General features: G+C 38.7%; 1 protein-coding gene across 3 annotated transcripts in view; it reads left to right on the top strand.

The window, feature by feature from the left end:
- Positions 1-935: 935 nt before the first annotated feature.
- PTPRC (protein tyrosine phosphatase receptor type C) overlaps positions 936-19,732 on the top strand; it is a 57,851-nt gene continuing 39,054 nt past the window's right edge. For all 3 annotated transcript variants that reach the window (XM_021547393.3, XM_077785490.1, XM_031505517.2), the window contains exons 1-2: positions 936-1,007; positions 1,093-1,210. In XM_021547393.3, coding sequence (XP_021403068.2) covers positions 1,144-1,210 — 67 coding nt within the window. In that variant the 5' untranslated portion in view covers positions 936-1,007; positions 1,093-1,143. The remainder of the gene's footprint in view (positions 1,008-1,092; positions 1,211-19,732) is intronic.

Raw genomic sequence — 19,732 nt, 5'->3', positions numbered from 1 at the left:
GACTTTGGTCTGTGTTTGTAAGACTTGACACATAAGAGTAGAAGATGCATTTAATCTTCTGAGGGATTTGATTCAGTCATGTCATTTGTGAATTATTATGTGAATTTATGCAACTTTTTCCTGTGTGTTTCTTAGGAAGTCTCTGAAGGACTTATGAATAGACAGCACAAAAATATTCTCTTCCCATCTTTATTTGTCTTATGACAGGGTTCTGCTGAGTCTTTTAGAACCTTTGACATCTTCAATAAGAGAAGCAATCAAATATTTCTTCCCTTTGTTGTCTACTATATAAGGGGCATTTGTTACCAAATTGTTGGGAACATGCAGTGAGGGAAAATGTCTTTGCTGTACCTTGTATTAAGTCCATGAAAGCAACAACAATCCTCCTGCACTATTATGGTAAAGAATTGCATTGAGTTCTCCAATTCTAAACATTACAGAAAACAGACTGCCTCTATCCATTTGTTGTGTAATACTGTCATACCCAGAAAGATATCCTTGTCTAAAGATTCAGAAATAGAGATCATCTAGTTCAACCCCATTTTTCATTGGTTTTCATTTAATCATCAGTAACTTCACCTGAGGATGCATTTTTATGAAGACCTTGTCGTCAGAAGTGTTTTGGTGACTTGTGGTTAGGGTTTCTCTTTCTCTCAACAGAAATCTCAAGAAACATATATATGGGAATTAGTGAATGCATGCAGGAAAATGCACATGAAGGGAAAAAAATGGCTTTGCTAAATCCAGTCCTATGGAAAGCGGAGTCCTGTGTAGCTCCTAAGTACAAAGGAAGAAATAGTTGAAAATAATCTACTTTAGTTGAATTAAGGAAGCTAAGTATTACTGCAGGAACCTAAGAAAAACCCCTTTGACTTCCTGGAAACTGAAAGAAGTTTTTTTGAAGAAGTAATTGTCTCTGACATCACTACAGTGCATTGCGAGTTTGTGAGTGGTTAGTTAGGGTAACAGAGGAAGCAACTCCTTCACAGATAAGCTGGCAGTGCAATGTATGTGCCTAGTTAGTCTCCTTCTGGGTTCAAGTTTTGTGAAGAAATTCTTTTGCAGAGAGATAACGTTTATTTTGCTTTCTAGAGAGAGACACATGCTGTTTCATAAGGATACACCTGATTTCCAGAAATAACCATGTTTTTGTGGCTTAAACTCTTAGCATTTGGTGTTGCATTTCTGGGACAGGATGCTTTTCTCAAAGGTAGGTCGCAACTGATCTTTCTTTCTCTCATTTTGATCCCTCAGTATCCTCTGTACATGTAAAACCAGTGAAAAGCTTTGCAAAGTGCAGAAATACCATCTTGGCTCAGAAATTAGAATACAATTGTGTGCAATGGTCAGGAAGATCAGTACATCTTGTACTAGGCTAAAATGTCTTCTGCGTGGTCCCATATGAGAGTTGTACGGATTAATATAAAAAACAACCACATTTGTAGCTGAATTTGAAAAAATACATTTAGGTCTCTTATGTGATCCTGTTCCATGTAGTTTTTATGTTCAGCTTCATCTCATGATGTAGTACTGGTTTTCTGTGTTTAAATCCTTCAAGAAAAAAGTCTTCCCATCAATGTTAGCCACTCCCTGATCACAGAATCTGCTTACTGTTGCTCGAGTTTTGAATTTTTTTACTGCAGGGGGGTTAGTAACGTTCTAAAAGTTGTAAATTACAATCTCTACTATTAGTAAATTACTTATTTTGTAAAACATTATTTTTTTATTTTGTAAAAGCATAAAAATGGCTCCTTTGGAATGTTTAATTATCCCACTGCTGGTTAATTTTTTGCTTGACTTTTTGAGAGAAAGATAGAGTCCAAGAGGATGATCTTGCAAAACCTGTTAGATGTTACAGATAAAGAGAATAGCAAGAAAAGCAATTAGTCTTGAGATTATACTTAATGTAAAGTCAAAAAAGTATCCATGTTCAAGAAAATATTTTTTTCAGAAGAAAATGCAACATTTGATGTATATGTATCTTGCATCAGTTTAGCTGGTAATGTAATTTAGGATAGTTGATGGCAGACACAAAGTGGCTTGAAATATTTTCTCTGAGATGGCAGCAAGTTATATGCAGGGCTGAAATCTCTTTCCATTTACGTTGAATTTATTCATGCTTCTACCCTCATGTCACTATAGTAACTCCAGGTTTATACTGATGTAAGTAACAAAATTATCTGCCTTTAGTTGGTAACCAGCTAAGAAGAGCATTTGAAACCTGAGCATTAGCTTTCTTGTCCCTCAAAGTCTCTGAACAGAGACAGCACTGCATAAGTCTGGTTGATAGCTGCTGGAGATTATAAGAAAACAAGTGAATGCTGCACTTTAGAGGAAAAGAACAAAATCTCTTGCTTTTCCTGACTTTTTTTTTTTTATCTGCTGTCCTACTTTCCATTTTAGAAGTCCTTCTGAGACTTACCACTGTAACCTTTTCTCCAGAAAAGGCAGGTTACTGTCTGCTCTCTGAGCCACCTTCACAGTCAGTCAACACGTTAGCTGACAGAGAGGGCTGGCAGACAGATAAATGGGTAGTAGCATTTTATTTCAAGTAATAGTTATTTTTCTCTGTTCATACACAGTAGTCTGACTTGAGCCAGTTCCTCTCTACATTTTCTAAACTGAAGAGTCTCAAGAGAATATTTTAACTCCTCTCTACTATACTTAATTAAATCTCATGCTGTAGTATCAAATACACAACATCATAGACCTTGTTTTTATGATGTAGTTTGGCACAGAGATTGCATCTCCTCTCAGGGTGGCATGATATGAAATACTTCATATTTGCTGTGCAGATTGCTCTGCCTCGTGGCCAAGGGACACTGGGCAGTCTCCTAGGGAGGGGTTTGTTAATGGAGGAGCAGCATTTCAAAAGGGTGGTGTAGGCTTTGGCTTTATGGCAATCACTTTTCAGGCGCTTGATTGTAAGAGTTTGGTGGGCACTGGGACTTCTTTTGTTATTACTAAAATTATTTTCCAGCAGCCTATTGTAGTGATTTTGAAAACTTAGCAGGGGAAATTTTAAGTTTGTTTTACTTCCTCCACAAGCTCAGACATCCTATAGAACATCACTTATTTCTTGTAATCACCAAGCCACATTGAAGAGCATCAAACTACATTAAACAAAACAAAATAAAAGTTAGAGCCTGCACAAAGGCCTTTTCACTCTGTAAATCCCTCAAATAAAAAGCATGTATCCAACTAGTTTTTCTGATAAAAAAGAGATATGTAGTGGTAATCAAACACCCCAAAAAAACCGACCAATACCCCAAAGCCCTCCACCAAAAACCCCTAACACAAGCAAAAAAAGTCAGAAAAACACCTTTGCTTCCCTTTAGAAAAAATAAATGCTTGCAGAATAAGCACTGTTTCCATTAGATGATTATTTCAGGTTCCCCCCTCCTCCACAAAAGTTTAGCAATTTGACAGCTTTCAAAAGCTTTCACCCACTTCTGAGCCACTTCCTTTATTTCAGGAAACTAAATAATTTCTTGATAGTTTTGGGTGTGACTTTTTTTTTTTTCCCAAGTTAAAAGTATCAAGCTTCAGCAGGCACGCTGTACTGATTTTGTCTGGGATAATGTTAATTTTGGACACAGTCGCTAGTATGGGTTTGTGCTGAAAACCATGTTGATAATAGAGGTAGATAACCACAACCTTCCCATCCTTTGATGTAATACACAGATACCACTGCAAAGTGTTCATAAGATGTCCACCACACATCCATTGAGCCCATTTAGTCCATGACTTTGGGCTCTGTGTTGTGGTGATACTCAGGACAGGAGAGGTGGTTTGTTTTGTGGTTATTGGACACCAAACCAGCTCAGTTTGTGTTCCTGATGCATTTGCTCTGTTTCATGTAAGGCTTTTCCTCCATAGGTTTGGGTGGTTCTTGTTATAGTAATTCCTATAATATGCAATTCAAATAATGGATTACCACAATTCAAAGTTATTTCTCTTAGAGTCTCTTAACCACTCCCGACTGGGTTTAACATTGCAATGAACTCTTCCCCTTGCCCTTATTCCAGCTTGGATTTACCCATAGACTGCATTCCCTTAGGGTTGTACGTACTCCAAGTGGAGCCTTGTCTATGAACCAGTCTCTTCAGGGACACACCTGCTGGTGTATGGGCTTATCCAGAGCCACATTGGTTCTGAGGGGCTGCTGTTCCAGCACAGCCCTGTCCATGGGCTGCAGTGCCTTTGGAGATTGACCTGCTTCAGTGTGGCCTCACCCACAGCTACTGTCCCCTCAGACAGCAAACCTGCCCAAGCTGGCCTCAGTCCCTGCAGGGTGTTCCTGCTCTGCTGTGTCTTTATCCATGGCCACACCTTCGAGGTGCTCCAGCCCAGCCTCGTGAACAGCTGCTGGTGCTTCAAGCTGTGCCTGCTGCAGCACAGAGCTGCCCTTGGGCCTTCAGGGGTGCCCCTGCTGTGGCACTGACACAGCCACAGGCACTTCAGATGTACCCACCTTGGCATGGACTTACTCATGGCCAGAGGAGCTTCAGGATACCGTGCTCTCATGTGGACTCATCCACAGATCACAGTCTCTTTGACTCGAGCTCACACTGGAGTTCCAGTGTGTCCAGTACAGCAGCACAGAAACAGCAGCACTACTCTGGCCACGTGCCAGTCCCTGTGCATCACCACTGCTGTCCTCAAAATGTCCCCAAGCACAGCAGAGTGAGGGGATCAGCAGCACAGCAGTGGGGAAAGCAAAAAGCAGCCACAGATAAGCACTGCACCAATGTACTGTGCAGGAGTCTGCCCAAAGCAGCCAAAGAGCAATAACAGCTATAAATTCAATCTAACCCATTCCCATCAAAGCTGTTGTTATCTCAACCCCTTTGAGCTCTGCATTGGGTACCAAAGAGGACTGCTGTGGTTTAACCCCAGCTGGTAACTCAGCCCTATAAAGCTGTGTGCTCTGTGCCTCCTGGTAGGATTGGGTGGGAGGATAAAAGTGAGAAAAATCATAGGTTGAGATAAAGACAGTGAATAGGTAAAGAAAAAACAAAGGTGAGGAATTAATTAACTGTTTCTTCTGGGCAGGCAGGTGTTCAGCCATCTCCAGGAAAGCTGGACACCATCACATGTAATGGTTACTTGGGAACAAAAATGCCATCACTCTGAATGTCCCCACTTCTCCCCACTTCCTCCTTCCTTCAGCTCCCAGTACTGAACATGATGCCATATGTAATATCTCTTTGGGCAATTGGGTCACCTGTCCCAGCTATGTCTGCTCCCAGCTTGTTGTGCACTCACAATCTCCTCCCTTAGTGGGGTGGTATGAGAAGCAGGAAAAGCCTTGGCTGTGTAAGCACTGCTCAGCAGTAATGAAAACATCTCTGGATTATTAACCTCATTTTTCATTACTGCCCCAAGATAGATAATGTGAAGAGAATTAACTCTACCCCAGTCAAAACCAGCACACACATGAAATTCTGGTCATGTAGTCTCCATGCTCAAGAGCTGTGCAAGTTTCCAGCTGAAAGTATTGCATTTTCTTTTCAGATAGCTTATCCTATGGCTCTGATTTTCCATGAAAATCTTTTTCACAGGTCAGTCTATACCCTTGGAAAGAGTCTGGCCAACCTAATTTTTTAAGCAGTGGAACTTAGCAGTGGAATTGGTTCATTTTATGTGTAGGATAAAGCATAAGGGGAATTGCTCTGGCAGGAGAATGTATATTAAGGTAGAAGAACGTGAAGAGCATTGCCACTGATGCTGCCCACTTACAGATGCCCCACTGCAGGTTCTGTTTGGGACTGTTCTTTTTGTTGTAGTGGTGCACTCGAGGGTTTCAGAAATGTATACCCTAGAGTCCTGCACTCAGTGGTCTCTTAACCATTTTCAACTAATTGCCTGCTTTACACGTTGTACACCACCCCAGTACTTTATTCCCAGTGAATGGAGGCAGGGAGTGGTGTGCACACAGGTGGATGGCAGCTCTGCTCGCTCCCTGGGCTGGCCAGACACAAACTGCTGAACTAGACTGTTTAGTTTCATTATGGTGTCATACCTAAGCTATGGGCAGGACAGAAGTTGGTTGGAGTCAGCAGAACTCTGGTTTCTGGACTGAAACCAGGAACAGATTTGGACTAAATATGTGATTTTTTTTTTACTTATTAACCTAGACCTCTTCAAACATAACAAGCAGAGGGCTGGGTTGTGGATGTGCTATAGGTATATCTGTTGATGCAGACAGTGCAAGAGATTGGTTCTGGCCTAGTGGGTCTTTCTTACATAGTAGGGAAAATACATGTTCTAGTCATTTTTATTCACTCACATTCACTCACAAGAATATTTTATCAGTGTAGAGCTAAAGCCAAAAAATCTGTCATGCAGAGACTAGTTCTAAAGAGGGTCCAGCTCTTGGTGGCTTGGTATTTGGAACCACTTCCTTTAGTTTCAGTTTGGTTAACTTAATATATTAAGGTTCTGAAAAACAAATCAACAGCAACCATGTTAAAAACACTGCATATATAATGAAATATGGGAGAAGAAATGGGGGGAGGAAACAGGATGAAGTGACTTTCCAAATGTGCTGAGTGTCAGGAATCAAGCTCTGTTTTTCTGACTCCCATAACCTATCTTCAGAACTGCCTGCTGGTCTGGTAGCATGTGTATGCCTTAAACAAGCAGCAGTCTCCACACTGAAGGTGGGAATACATTGTATATATTCTGTTTTCCTTTGCTGTGCAGCTGCATTGTGATTTTTTTCTGTATCCTGCTGGGAGCTAGAAGAGAACAGCAAACCACAGAAATGTTCCTTCTCTGTTTACATTCTCTATCTACTTTAAGAGTTAATATTCATAAGCATAAATCTTGTCCACCAGGAAGGCAGAAGAAATTCACCCACACTGAAGTCTGCTGGCATGGCTTTACTTTCTGTACTCGGTCAGCTACCTGGTGTGGTTAGCTCAGCTTTAGCTCAATTGTCTCTCAAGTGTCTCTATATCCCCCTGTGAAGAGCAGACTTACTAAGTCATTCCTCCTTCTCTGGGAGACTGTTCTTCCTCTGCTGCCAGTCCTAGGGTGAGAACCAAAGCGAGAGCACAGCACGGGGGTGGCTGCTGAGATGGAACCCGAGACAGCAGAGGAGTGAGAAGTGCTGCAGGAAGGTGTGAAGTGCTGGACAAGGTTTGATAGCAAGAGTTCAGTTTAGGAAGGTGTGAAGTGCTGGACAAGGCTTGCCAGCCAGAGTCGGCTCTGTGGCTGTGAGTTCCTCTGAGCCCCAGCAGAGCCTGTGTGTTACAGGAGTGCATGGCTTAGGCGGGGCTGGGCCGTGTGTTTGTGCCTGCTCAGAGCAGATGGGCTCACCCAGCTGGCTGCTGCCACTGAGACTGCCGACTCTGCCTGTGAGACAGCAATTGTCCCCGAGCTCTGCTGCTTTCTGCATCCTTCTGAGATACCCATCGTTCACACTGATTTACCTTATATCATATATAACAGAAATCAAGCAGTTTTTTCTTTCAGATAAACTTACAAAGTGCATCCAGTATATTTTGGAGGAAGTAGTTGACTCCCTTCAAAGTTCAGTTTAGGCCCTGAAGCACTTCTGTGGAAAAAAAAGAAAAGAAAAAAAGTGAGAAGTTTTAAAGAGTGGCAAAACTCTTGACTTCCTCCTGTAAATATCAAGATTAAAATAACATATATAGTTATGAAAGTTGTTTATTTCCCTGCAACTTGACTGTTCTTTCAGCCTGCATGTCCTGATGTATTTCCAGGCTATCCATGCACTTGCAAACAGATCTTTTTCACTGGTGTTTCAGTAACTGTTACAGCATTTAATCTATTTCTAGTTTTTTTTCCCCTTTAAAGTAAAGCAGTTTGAGGCCTTCAATGCCAGGATTTTAGAAACTAGCTGTGAGCACTTCAGTGCTAGCTTATATTATCCATAGTGTTGTATAGCTAACAGGATCCACTTCTTTTCTTTTATACCACTACTTTGCAGTACTGTTCTTGCAGTTATTCCCTCTGTGTCAGTGCCTTCTCGGCTGGCCTGCTTGCTTAGGTTTCTATTCTTCAGTTTCAAAGACTTCTCTCACAATCTGTCTGTTCTTCATTCATAATCCCACTGCCTTGCAAAGAGCTCTAGAGGTACCTTTCTTAGGGCATGAATGACTTTTTTGTTGTTTCAAAAATGTGAACCCACGGAAGAATATTTTTAATTGCCTTTTGAAATAGATTCTTTGCCTGACAGTAAAAGAAATAATCAAAATAGCTGTCTAATAGAAAAATGAAGCCACACAATGAAGCTCTTTGTAAAATATATAAGGAAATAGTAGTTCGTTAACTAGCATATGTCCTATATAAGTTGAAAGGTTTTTACACTCAGAGAAGTATATAATACAGAATCTCAGCTGAGATGTTATAAAAATATAGGGCTAGCATTGCCTTTCCAGGTACTCATATACAGTGCAAAACTGCATTGAATATTTAAGATTGTATTAAGCCCTGTACTATTTCTGGAGGCTTATAAGTTAAGATTTATGTAGGGAAAACCAGGGTAAGATAAACGACAAAGCAGAGTCAGGCTTCTAGAGTAAGATCTAAGAGACAGAAGTCAGCTGCAGTCTAGGCTGTCTCAGAAACTCCTGGTGTGAAGTGTTGCTTTCATTTCTACAGACTTCAGTTTCATCATCTGTCAAGTTGAAGATAGTAACACTTACCTTGCCGAAAATGTAGAATCCTAATTCCTTAAATATTTACAGATAAACCTGTGTCTTGCAACATGCAAACTACCACCAATTAATGTGATGAAACTGGCTGTGCATTACAGTATTTTGGGTAGAGTATCTGAGCAAAGAAAGCAAAAGTATGGGGCAAATGACTTGTACATAAATTTATACCTGTTTCTCAGTCCTATGGCACAGGTATTGTCAATGGGGAGCTGATAGTTTTGTACTGAGTAAGAACAACCTATACTGTGCTTAACTCTAGCAAATCTGAAATTTTGTAAAACATGCACACATCAACTCTAGTCTCTATTTTACCCATTACTGGGTGAAATACCTGAAGCTGGTCAATGAGTTCTTGAGACACCAGAACAGGACCACCAGCCTTTTACTTCCTGTGTCTGTGGATGAGCTGAGGTGTGCTAAACAGACCACAGCTGCAAAAGGATTCATGTTATAAAGAATCCTCCACACACTTAAGGGTAAATACAATAGGAAGCCTGTCTAGTAAATTAGGTGTTTTAGGAGTCTCAGTGGTCACAGTTATAAACCTGAACAACTGTTCTAGAGAAGTGCAGGCCAAGTTGATTTTGTCAGCATATAATGTAAAATTGTACACTCACATAACCAAAGGAAAGATGACCAGTGCTGCTACTGCAGCAGCTTGATTAACCTCTCAAGATAGACCTTTGGTGTCTAAAACGAATGCAAAATCATGTGTGTATTCACCTGAGAGAAATCTTCCAGCTTCAATGAGTTTTGGATAGAGTATCTGGAGGATTTCTTTATTAATATCATATTTTCTTGGAGATTTTAAATGTAAATTATGTGGATTTTTTTTTTTTTTTGATCCCTGATGTCAGTAAGAGATTATTGCTCTAGATCTCTTGTATACAGTACACAAGGTCCCTCCTCCCAAAAAACAGTCTGTGAATATGCATGCCTGTGCAGTGTATGTGAGTGGAAGGGTAATATTTGGGATACCTCAGACTGTCTAACAAATACAGAAAAAAGCTTGACTTGGTTTGCAGCTTCATTAATGCTGCGATGCTCAACTGTGCTGCCTCAACAGAAGTGAAAGATCTTTCTACATCCTGCAAACACCTGCAGTCTGGTGTGTTAGTCTGAGGTAAGAAATGTGGTTGAAATTTGAGGGAAAGATGTGAAAGAGCAGAAAGAAATATGCGTTAGTAGACATAAGTAGTGTTTCTGATTTTGCTGTCTGTCTGCTAACAAAATGACTTAGAAAGAAATGTTTCTGAGACATCCAATACTCCTGCTCTTAGGAAAAAATGTATGAATAATAACAGCCTAACCCAGTGCCAGCTTCCTCTCTACATTTAGAAAGTTTACCATAGAATAGTGCTGAATACAAAGGAGGCAGCTCAAGGAAATGAATGTGAATTTTGTAGAGTTATTTAACCTTGAAAGTAACGGATCAAGGCTTTGTAATACTCAGACATGAAGCTTTCATAAAGTCCTATGTTGTTTGGCTTGCCAAATTTAGCATTTTTTTACTTTTCACAGACTGGTCAGTTTTGCCATAAGGATTTTGAAGTGATAAAATAGTTAAGTTTTAATGTGTAGTATATTATTTATAGAGGCATACAGTTAAGGAACTCACCTACAGATACCTTTTGAATCAATACATGATGAATTAAATTGATTAGAAATCATAGAACAGTTTAGGATAAAAATGCTAAGATATGTGGATCAATTATTCCAAAAGGTAATGAAAAACCAACAGATGCATTTGTCTTCCTCCTGTAATTAATGCTGGGCTCAATGGCCTACTAAGATGCAGTTTTGCACTGCCCTGAATAAATAGACAAATGTTTGGTGCAGTAGCTCATTGAAGTTTTTGTGTTAATATTGGAAAGAAAACCATTTACAGTGTGGATGTCATCAAATGTGTTGTCATTGCAGGAGGGTGTCTTGTCTGAAATGGCAAGGGAAGGACTGCTTGCAAACCATGGTTTCTAAAAAACACACTCTTCACCAAGCAAGGAAGACATTTTCATAACAAAATGCATGTCACAAATGCAATTTTCAGCTGCTCTCACTGCAGCTGATCCTCTCTGTTTCTCTTCAGAATAAAATTGCTGCTCACTTGAGTCTCACCTCTGTGGTGATGTCAGTGGAAAATCTGAAAAGGATTTAGTTGTCTTACAGCTTTTATTTTATCTTTCTGGTTTTGTTGGTTTGGGGTGAGTTTTTTTGTGTGTGTGTTTTTTGGTTTTTTTTCCCTTTAAGCCTACTGAGGGTCTTCAAACTCCAAGTTCCTGTTAGCTGCCCTGAAAAAGCTGTTTGGAAGAGATATCCCTGGCTTTTACTGTATGCTCTAAAACACTTGGGAACTGTTTTTACATAGAATAAAATGATCAGATTTTCAGAGGACCTTCATGTGTTGGTCACCAAGACAATGTAAAAAATTGTAGTGTTCAGCTGCAAGTTAATATTTTCTGAAAGATTTTCTGAAGTCGTGAATGCTGAATACTTGGAGAGGAAAGAAGGAGCTACTTGGGAAGTCAGGAATGAGCTGCTCCTCTCTGTGGTTATAATTGTGTTACTTCTGTTTTTATAGGAGGGCTATTTTCCATACCTGTGATCAAGCATTCTTGCTGGGTCAGGTGCTGGACAAATGTAGGATGAATATAGTCTTGTTCTCAAAGGATTTCTGATCTGATTCTGGACAGCATGGATATTTCTTAAAAGGGAATGCTGTAGAGGTGAGAGAAAAGACTGATAATGGAAAAAGTGATAGCAGCATATGTGGCCAGCCAGAGAACTTTCATAATCCCCTGTGCCATTTATTTCCTTTTCTGAGAAAGGGACATACAACACCTCATTCAAAGCAGCGTGCAATAAATTATTCCCAGGATTCAAGATAAACTGTCCTACACAGGTCCACTATTGCACATATCATCACATTGTGCTATTATAACATTTATACATGTCAACAACTGGTGTAAGTATTCCTGGAAGATGACACTTAATGATAAAACTACTGTGGGTAAAAAGGTGTTCCACAGCTCTCTCTTGCTGCATGGAAACAATAAAAAATCAGGTCACATACAAAGGCACTATATTTATTTGCAATGATTATTTTCTTCAGCTGTTTAATCCTTTCATTAACATATTGCATTCTCCCACCAGTGAGTGAAATACAGTAAACAAACAACAGAGTGTGTAGATGATGTGTTACAAACATACACACACACACATACACACACGTTCACTGTCTTATATGGGAGAGCATGTAATCCCACCCTATAGATTCTCAGTTCTTGTAGCTGTTCCTTTACCTGCAGGAGATGAGCAGCATCTGGATGTGGAAGAGAGGTTCCACATTCTATTCTGTTCAGTTCAAAAAAATTTTAGGTTGCATTCAGCACTTTCATATCTAAGTGCTCATAAATAGTAATAACAATAATACTTTAATTTTGACATGTACTTGACCTAAATGATTTATTTAGGCTGTAAATATGTTTCCTGATTATCATTATCATTATTAAAATCATGTTTCCTGATTATCAGAGGGTGAATTCTGTAGATACAAGCTTTAGGAGATACAAGCATTGCAATTAATTCACATGTGACCTGGATCTGTAATACAATACAGAATATCTTTTTAAATATTTACTGAAAACTACAGAGGGTTTGGAGAATTTTGGTTTGTTTTTTGTTTGTTTGGTTTTTGTGGAATTTATTATTTTTAATTTGCGGTGTTGGATTTCAGGGTCATGAGAACTTTTGGGTTCTAGATGGCTGTAAGTTTGATGGAAAAGGTTTTATTATAAAATGTTAAGAATTTGGAATGGCTTTGTTTGCAAATGCAGTAGTTGATCATAAGATACAGCTGTAAGCAGAACCTTGAATGGAGTTGTATTGTGTGATATGTATGTAATAACTGTTTATTAATAGAATCTTTCTGTAGGATCTGATCTCTCTCTGTTATGACAGCCTTTCCTCAAGATAATGAGTAACCATAGCAGGTACAGTAACCCTACACACTTTTTTAAAATTACTTTACATCTCTAAGGGTAGTCTTTGAAGAGCACTGCAAGATAGAGTGATAAAGCTGACATATAGCTGATACCAGATCTTTGCAGTGGTGGTGGATGCAATGTGTCTTCACTGAAAGAAGTTCTTAGGAACTTCAGAGGTTTTTCCTCTACTGGATTCTCTTTTCTGTGAAGAGAATGAAAATCTGTTCAGTGTTTTATATCTGTGGTGCTCAATGTACAGTTCAGGCCATATTTACAGAATTGCTACTGAAAACTTTCTAAAACTAGAAATACTTGTTTCTTTTTATGTTTTTTGACGCTACTCCTGCTGATCTTCTATAGCTAAGTACTACACACATACAGATTTTCATACTTGTGATGATAAAATGGCCCAAAGAGAAGATCAATCTAATAATCAGAAAAATTAACTGAAGTTAGGGGTGCTTCAAGGAGAGAGGTGCTGGTCTCAGATTACTTTTCAGTTTTGAAAGGTCACAACTTCTGTCAATCAGACTAGTATAATTAAGAACCTGTTAAATGCAGACCAAATATTAATGATTGCTGCATGTAAAATTTAGTGTGAGTACATTTTGTAACATCATACAAGATTCTATGATGAGAGCTGGAATATTCCTCCTGTTACCTAAACCGCCATTTCCCTACTTAGCTGAGATCTCTGTGTTCTCAGGGATTTTTGCCTCCCTTACTCCATGGCACAAGCACAGAATCAGCTCTGCAGGTGAAAGGCATCTTCACCACGTGCTCTGGAGCTGTGTTCTAAGCTGGACCAAAAGAGCAGTCTGTGATCACAGGATGAAACCTCTCTGAGGATGTTCAGCAGTATCAGGAAAGGAAAAGGACTAAGGCTTTGCACTGGCAGTAAAAATGGATATTTGCCAGCTCTTGAGTAATTGCCTTTGTTCCCTGGACAATGACTTTTGGAACAGCTTATGTGTGTATGATTTTATTATAAAAAGTAGTCCTGATGCTGGTAAACATTATTTATTAAAGGAAATGCAAAAGAAAAGAGCCTTGGGACACCTGCTCATTGTAGCAAATTGTCACCTCATACAGGTGATATAAAATATTTCTACTTCATAAAAGGAATTCAATGCAATTTCTAAATATCTTCCTGTTCAGAGCTCAGAACACTAGCAAGCAAAAGTTATTTTACTTTATAAAATGTCATTGTTTTGTGTCCCAGTAAATCAGGGAGTTTCTCATGAAAGAAGTAAATTAGTACTGCAGGCACAATCACCTTTTGGCATTAGTCTAAAGAGAATGAAAGCCCATTGGCTTATCGCCAGCATTTCTTCAGTGATAGCATTTCTTTGCCCTTTTCTCTTTTTGTCCTTTTTCTTTTTTAAAACTAGTGCTCAGTGTCCCATACTCATACTTTCTTACAGCTGTCAGAACTAGTGCAGAAGTCTAGTTAGCCCTTCCTGACTGATTTCCTGCTCAGCCCTTTATCCCCTGCCACCAGCTCCAAAGCCAGGGAAGAGCTGATGGGAAGGCCACAGTGGAAGAAGCTGTGGAATCTGCTATGATTGTAATTCTGAGCATGCTTGGAAACAGACATGGAAATAACACACTTCATTTTCTTAGTGATTCTATCTGAAGGAAAAGCACTAATATTCTTGAACTGATTCATAAGGATAGGTAGCATCTTTGTCTCTAGATGAGTATGGAAAATTACCTGACCTTTGATGGATATTTTGATAAAAGCAGACACACAGGCCTAGGCACAGTTTCCAGGAAGTGTAGGCAGAACATTCTCATTCTTCCAGTCTAAGAAAGAGTATAGGCAATTCTTATAGGTGTGGGGGAAGGAATTCTGCTCAGGGAAAGGATTATAGTGCCTATTCAGAAGATTCTTACCTAGAGAAGCTCTCATGTTTGTGAGAGTTTTGCCTAAGACAACATAGCTTGTCTTTAAAATCAGTGTTAATAAGGTTTCAGTGGTTTACTTACTTAAATCATTAAGAAAGCAGAGTTATTCACTAGTTTAAATTTGGTCAAATTCCTTGGGATTCCTTATAGACAATTTAAACTACATCATTTATCAGGCCAGGCACACAAGGCTTGATCTCTTGGCCACCTCATAGACACCATTCAGGATTCACAAGCCATGAAAGGGCTGCCAGTTTCGGCAGTATGTGGGTTTCTGTATGCAAGTAGAAGCACAATGATTCTTCCAAAGGGTTTAGAATAATTCATGCTTTCAGTAATGTATCTGAATCTTGATTATTTCACACACATAAGTGGTTTTGAGTGAAACATAATTTCAGTGATGGTCATTTTCATCTTTTAGGTAAGACAAAGAAACGTGATTGCCTTAAAAGACCCATTTTTTAAAAAAAACAGTTTTTTATGACAATATTACCTTGCAAAATATTTGTGTCATTAGAGGGAAAAGTATTATTTGCAGAAATCAGATCATGTATTTATTTCAGTAAGTGCTGGTAAACATTATTTATTAAAGGAAATGCAAAAGCAAAGAACCTTGGGATACCCGTTCATCGTAGCAAATTGTCATCTCATAGAGGTGACATAAAATTTCATAAATGGACTTCAATGCACCTTTCTAAATGTCTTACTGTTCCACAGAGCTCAGAATATTTTACACTTTAGTAAGTAAAAGTTATGATTTCTGTGTTAAATGGAAACATTCAGGTAGCTAACTTCCAAAAGGTCACTTGAAAAGTTGCTGAACAAAAAGAAATGCCCTGAACCTTTTGCTGAGTAAGAAGCCAAAATAATAATAATAAAAAAAGGATCAGAAATGAAGAAAAAAGGAGCATTTTTTAATCCAAACATTGAAGTTGATTACCTGTGACTGTAATTTCATAAAGAAAGTCATATACTTTGCAGCACACTGAAGCAAAAAGCCATATTGAACAACCCAAACTGAGAGTATGACACTGATTAATACATGAAATGAAACATTAATTTAATGAACCCTGTTGGTCAATCAGCAGCATGGTAGGAGGCCTGCACATCACCTCAGCCAGTTGTAGAAATCCCAGGTCAACCTTCTGCATAAAGTACTTGTCATCCAAGTAAGGGTGGACACAAGGACTTTAATGTGATATTCTGCAAAGACTGCTGCAGGAAGACTGAGGGCATTAATCCTTCTTCCTGGGAGAGGATTGCTGTCATCTTCAACAGCCTAATTCCAGTCACAAGTATCAAATTGAGCACAAATAAAAAGGTTGCTTGGACAGTTGGGTCAGATTAGAGGGTGGTATTTTGTAATGTACATGAGCAAGAGTAAATCGAGAACAGAGAAAGAAATAACAGTGATGTCTCAGTAATTTTGTAGCAGGGCTCAGTACGTTTAGCAGCTCCATCTATTTTCTGATCTGGAATTATTGTGGCATTGCAGGAGGCAAATACAAATGAGAATGAACATGATCAGGATGATGGTAGGTCTTAGTGAGGCAGATTGTTATAGAAGTTACTATCTACCTTCCTACCATTTTTTCTTCTTAAAATATGTCCAAGCCCCAAATCAAAACAGATCAGCTGAGCTGGTGATGCAGAGTACTGACCCAGGACTTAAGTCAGAGTAGCACATTGATTTGAGTCCTCTTCCAATCTAAGGGACTATAAGCGCCTTTTCACTTGAGGTGGGAGGTGTTGCAGAGTGTGTGTTGCAGTGTTGGTAGAGTCACATAGAGGAAGATGAAAAGTCTCACTACAGGAAATGTGATCATTAGGGAAATGATCTATCACAAAATACATTGTGATGCCACATTTCAGAACAGAAAATGCTTCAAAGCTTTTAGCTCAAAAACAAGCTCAAACCCAAATCCCTATGATTTCTTTTCATATAGAGACAGGAGATTTCACTCATAATAATACTGGGAATGGCTGACACTGTATGATGCTGAGTTTTTGAAATGTTAGATGTTTCTTGACCACAGATTCCATCTAGATGCTTCACAATGCAGTTGCTGGAGGAGAAACCAGTTTGATTGCAAATACATCCTGGCTTGGTCTCTCTACTCATTATCTTTATGGTACACTTGCTTTTCATATTCTTGCTGTTGTTTTAATATTGAAAATTCTTTCTGAATTTCAGTTCTTTGATGATTCTTTACTAAAAATAATTAGATTTGATACTGTTTTATTGTCCAGTGCTTGCAGTCTTTCCAATGAGTCTTTCTAATGTTGTTTCTGATTGATTTATTAATACAATGATCAAGTTCGCAAGCCCAGCTTGTGCCTTCTTCATAGGCGAAGCCTTGTTATGAGGAAAACAGAGAAAGTAAAAAAGATTCCTTAGATTCTCATTTTGGATAGGAGTTATCTGCATGCTACAGGGGAAAAAAAAAAGAGGTTTTAGCAGCATAGCGGGCAGATTTTCCACATCTGGGAAGTTCAAAGGATGCTGTGGAGATGCAGGGGTTGTTCATCTTCTGCAAAACGAATTCTGACCACTTTCCTGCTTACAGAGGTTAGAGGATTTTCAAGGATACACCCAGGTCCATTGCATTACATTTGTGCTGTCAGCAGATTAATAATTAAACAGAATGAATTTTCTGTATTTCCACTGGCATTTATGATCTGTCTGTCAGGGAAACTTTGTTGAAATCAACTGATTTTTTTGCTATTTTCTAATATTTGTAATTTTTCGATGCAGATAATTTTTTTCCTTAATAATAAGGGGTTTATAGACATAAATTAGAGAAACTGTATTAATAGGGATCTTTTTAAAAAGCTTAATGCAACCTATGAAATAAAAAATCCATTAAAATGATAAAGTAGGAGAAAAGCATGGTGTGACATCCTTGCCTGGCTGTCAGCCCTCTGGCTGTCCAGGAAGTCACCCCGATACATGTGGCTGCTTCCATCCATCCTGCAGATTTAGGCTTCCTTCATATAGAGCCAGTGTGGCAGATGGAGGTGCTTTCCCTTTGGTGTCAGTGCTTGATCTGGACCTGCAATCTTGTCAGGATTGTTAGTATCATGATATTCATCCATTTCTACTGATGCATAAATGATGGAACTTGAGGCCATTTGGATGCCTCTTACCATACTCTTAGGCAGTGTGTAATTTTTCCAGTGATTGATTTGCTCTTGCTGTAGTAAGTCACCACTTTTTACCTAAAAAATACATGATTTGGTTTAATGTAATGGTTTAATTTTCTCTCTCTTTTTCACAGAGAATATATTCTATTTTAAAAAAGCACAGGTAACAATATGCAGATGCAGTGGTTTGTTTTAATGGTGTGAAAAATCCTTCATTCAGTTAGTGCTTGGGAGTGCACACTAATTGAGTTTGTATTCTTGTTTTTGAGGACAAGGCACACATTTGTAGAATGTCACTGCAAACACCATTAAGTTAGACTGGAAATTGGGCATTCAAAGAAACAGTTAATTCACTCTGTTATATCAAGCTCCCAGCACACCTAACCAAAGGACTGCTTGCACAGTCAGTGACAGAGATATACCACAAAGAGCTTCTGTATTATAAGTAGTATTTGGAGTTAGTATTCTAAAAATATATGCACACTTAGTATTAGAAAATGAGAGATGTGAATATGTTACATAACTGCAATGTATTGAAAGTATATATGTTATCTTCTGGGTGTAATATAAACAGTAAAAGTTACATCTCCTTTGAAATCCCCAGTGCTATTTCTGCAGAATATGAGCTCTAGTCTTCTCTGGGACAAGAGTTTAAAAGTTAGCTCTAGGAGAAAGCATTTAAGAATGTATGGAAAAAAAGTATACAAATATAAACTGAAATCCTAGAACCTGTCAGGAAATTATGACAACACACTGTGCAAGTGTGTGCCTCAGGCTAAATGGAGAGGGAGCAGTAAAGGCAGAGAAAAAAAAGGCTCAGTTATGAGTGTTTGTGTAGGTAGTAGTAGTTTTCTGAAGATGAAAATCCATCTAAAGTGGTACTAACTAAAGAGAATAGCTACTACTGTAGATAAAATTCAAAGTAATTATTACCAAAATGAAGACATTAATTAAGGAAGTCACATAAACCATAATTAATCAACAAATTATTCCAATGTATGAGAAAAGCTGTGAATAAGTTGATGGGTCTGCTAGATTGTTAAAAAGTACTAGAAGCAATAAAACTGAAGACTAAAGTGCCTTTTTACCAAGTTTTCATGCAGTCAGCCCCAGAGAGATTCGTGAGGAGGGGGCCGAGCAGTTTAACAGCACAAAGTGTTTGCTTCTGGGAGCACTGGGGAAGAGCAGAAATGAGATCTGTTGCCTTTCTTTTTTTCTTTTTTTTTTACTTTTTTTTTTTTAACTAATGCTACATTTTCTTTTAGGAAAGAAAAGCTTATAAAAAAAGCTTGTGGATGTTGTTGTAAGAAGTAAGTTTCAGAGCTGAATGTTGTGGAATTCATCCACCATTTCTTGAAGGACTTATGAATATGAATATGAAATTCCAATTAAAAAAACCCAAACAAAACAACAAAACCTCTGCCTGAGCATCAGCTGCTGCGGTTGAGGTAGCCAGGGGATCATCATTTTAATAATGGTGGCTATTTGGACTTTAGATAGATCAATGAAGCTTCAGTAATTAAAAAATACTTGAAATAGTAATAACAGAAGGATAAAAGAAAAAGGTACTTTGGATGTCTGTACTGGACAGCTTGGGTCATCCTGGCCCAGGGCAGTCTGCATGTTCTGTGCAATGCTCAGAGAAGGGAAATTACAGTCTTTGTTCTTAGATATTTGCCATCTCATAGTGTACCATGAAGTTTGTATCATTGTGGTGGTTGCCTGTGTTGTGCTTTGTAGCTAAAAAAGCACGCTAAAAATGAAGAAAACTGAGTCATTAGGGCAATTACACTTTCTTTAGTTTTGCAAATTCTGTGTCTTCAAACAGTGTAGGCTGAAGTATTAATGCTTCTGTACATTGCCATCATTCCTCTTACCTCAGTGAGGAAGTTTACTCATTTGTGGGTTGACAGGCAGCCTTGCCTGGGAATGGGAAGGTGCTTGCTGGCAATGCAAGCTGAGAGTTGCTTTGCTAAATGCAGACCAGTGCTCTGCTAAATGGAGGTA

This window comes from Lonchura striata, chromosome 9 (genome assembly GCF_046129695.1).
Source record: "Lonchura striata isolate bLonStr1 chromosome 9, bLonStr1.mat, whole genome shotgun sequence".
Lineage (NCBI taxonomy): Eukaryota > Metazoa > Chordata > Aves > Passeriformes > Estrildidae > Lonchura > Lonchura striata.
Note: the sequence above shows the minus strand (reverse complement) of the source record. Positions and strands in the feature narration are given on the sequence as shown.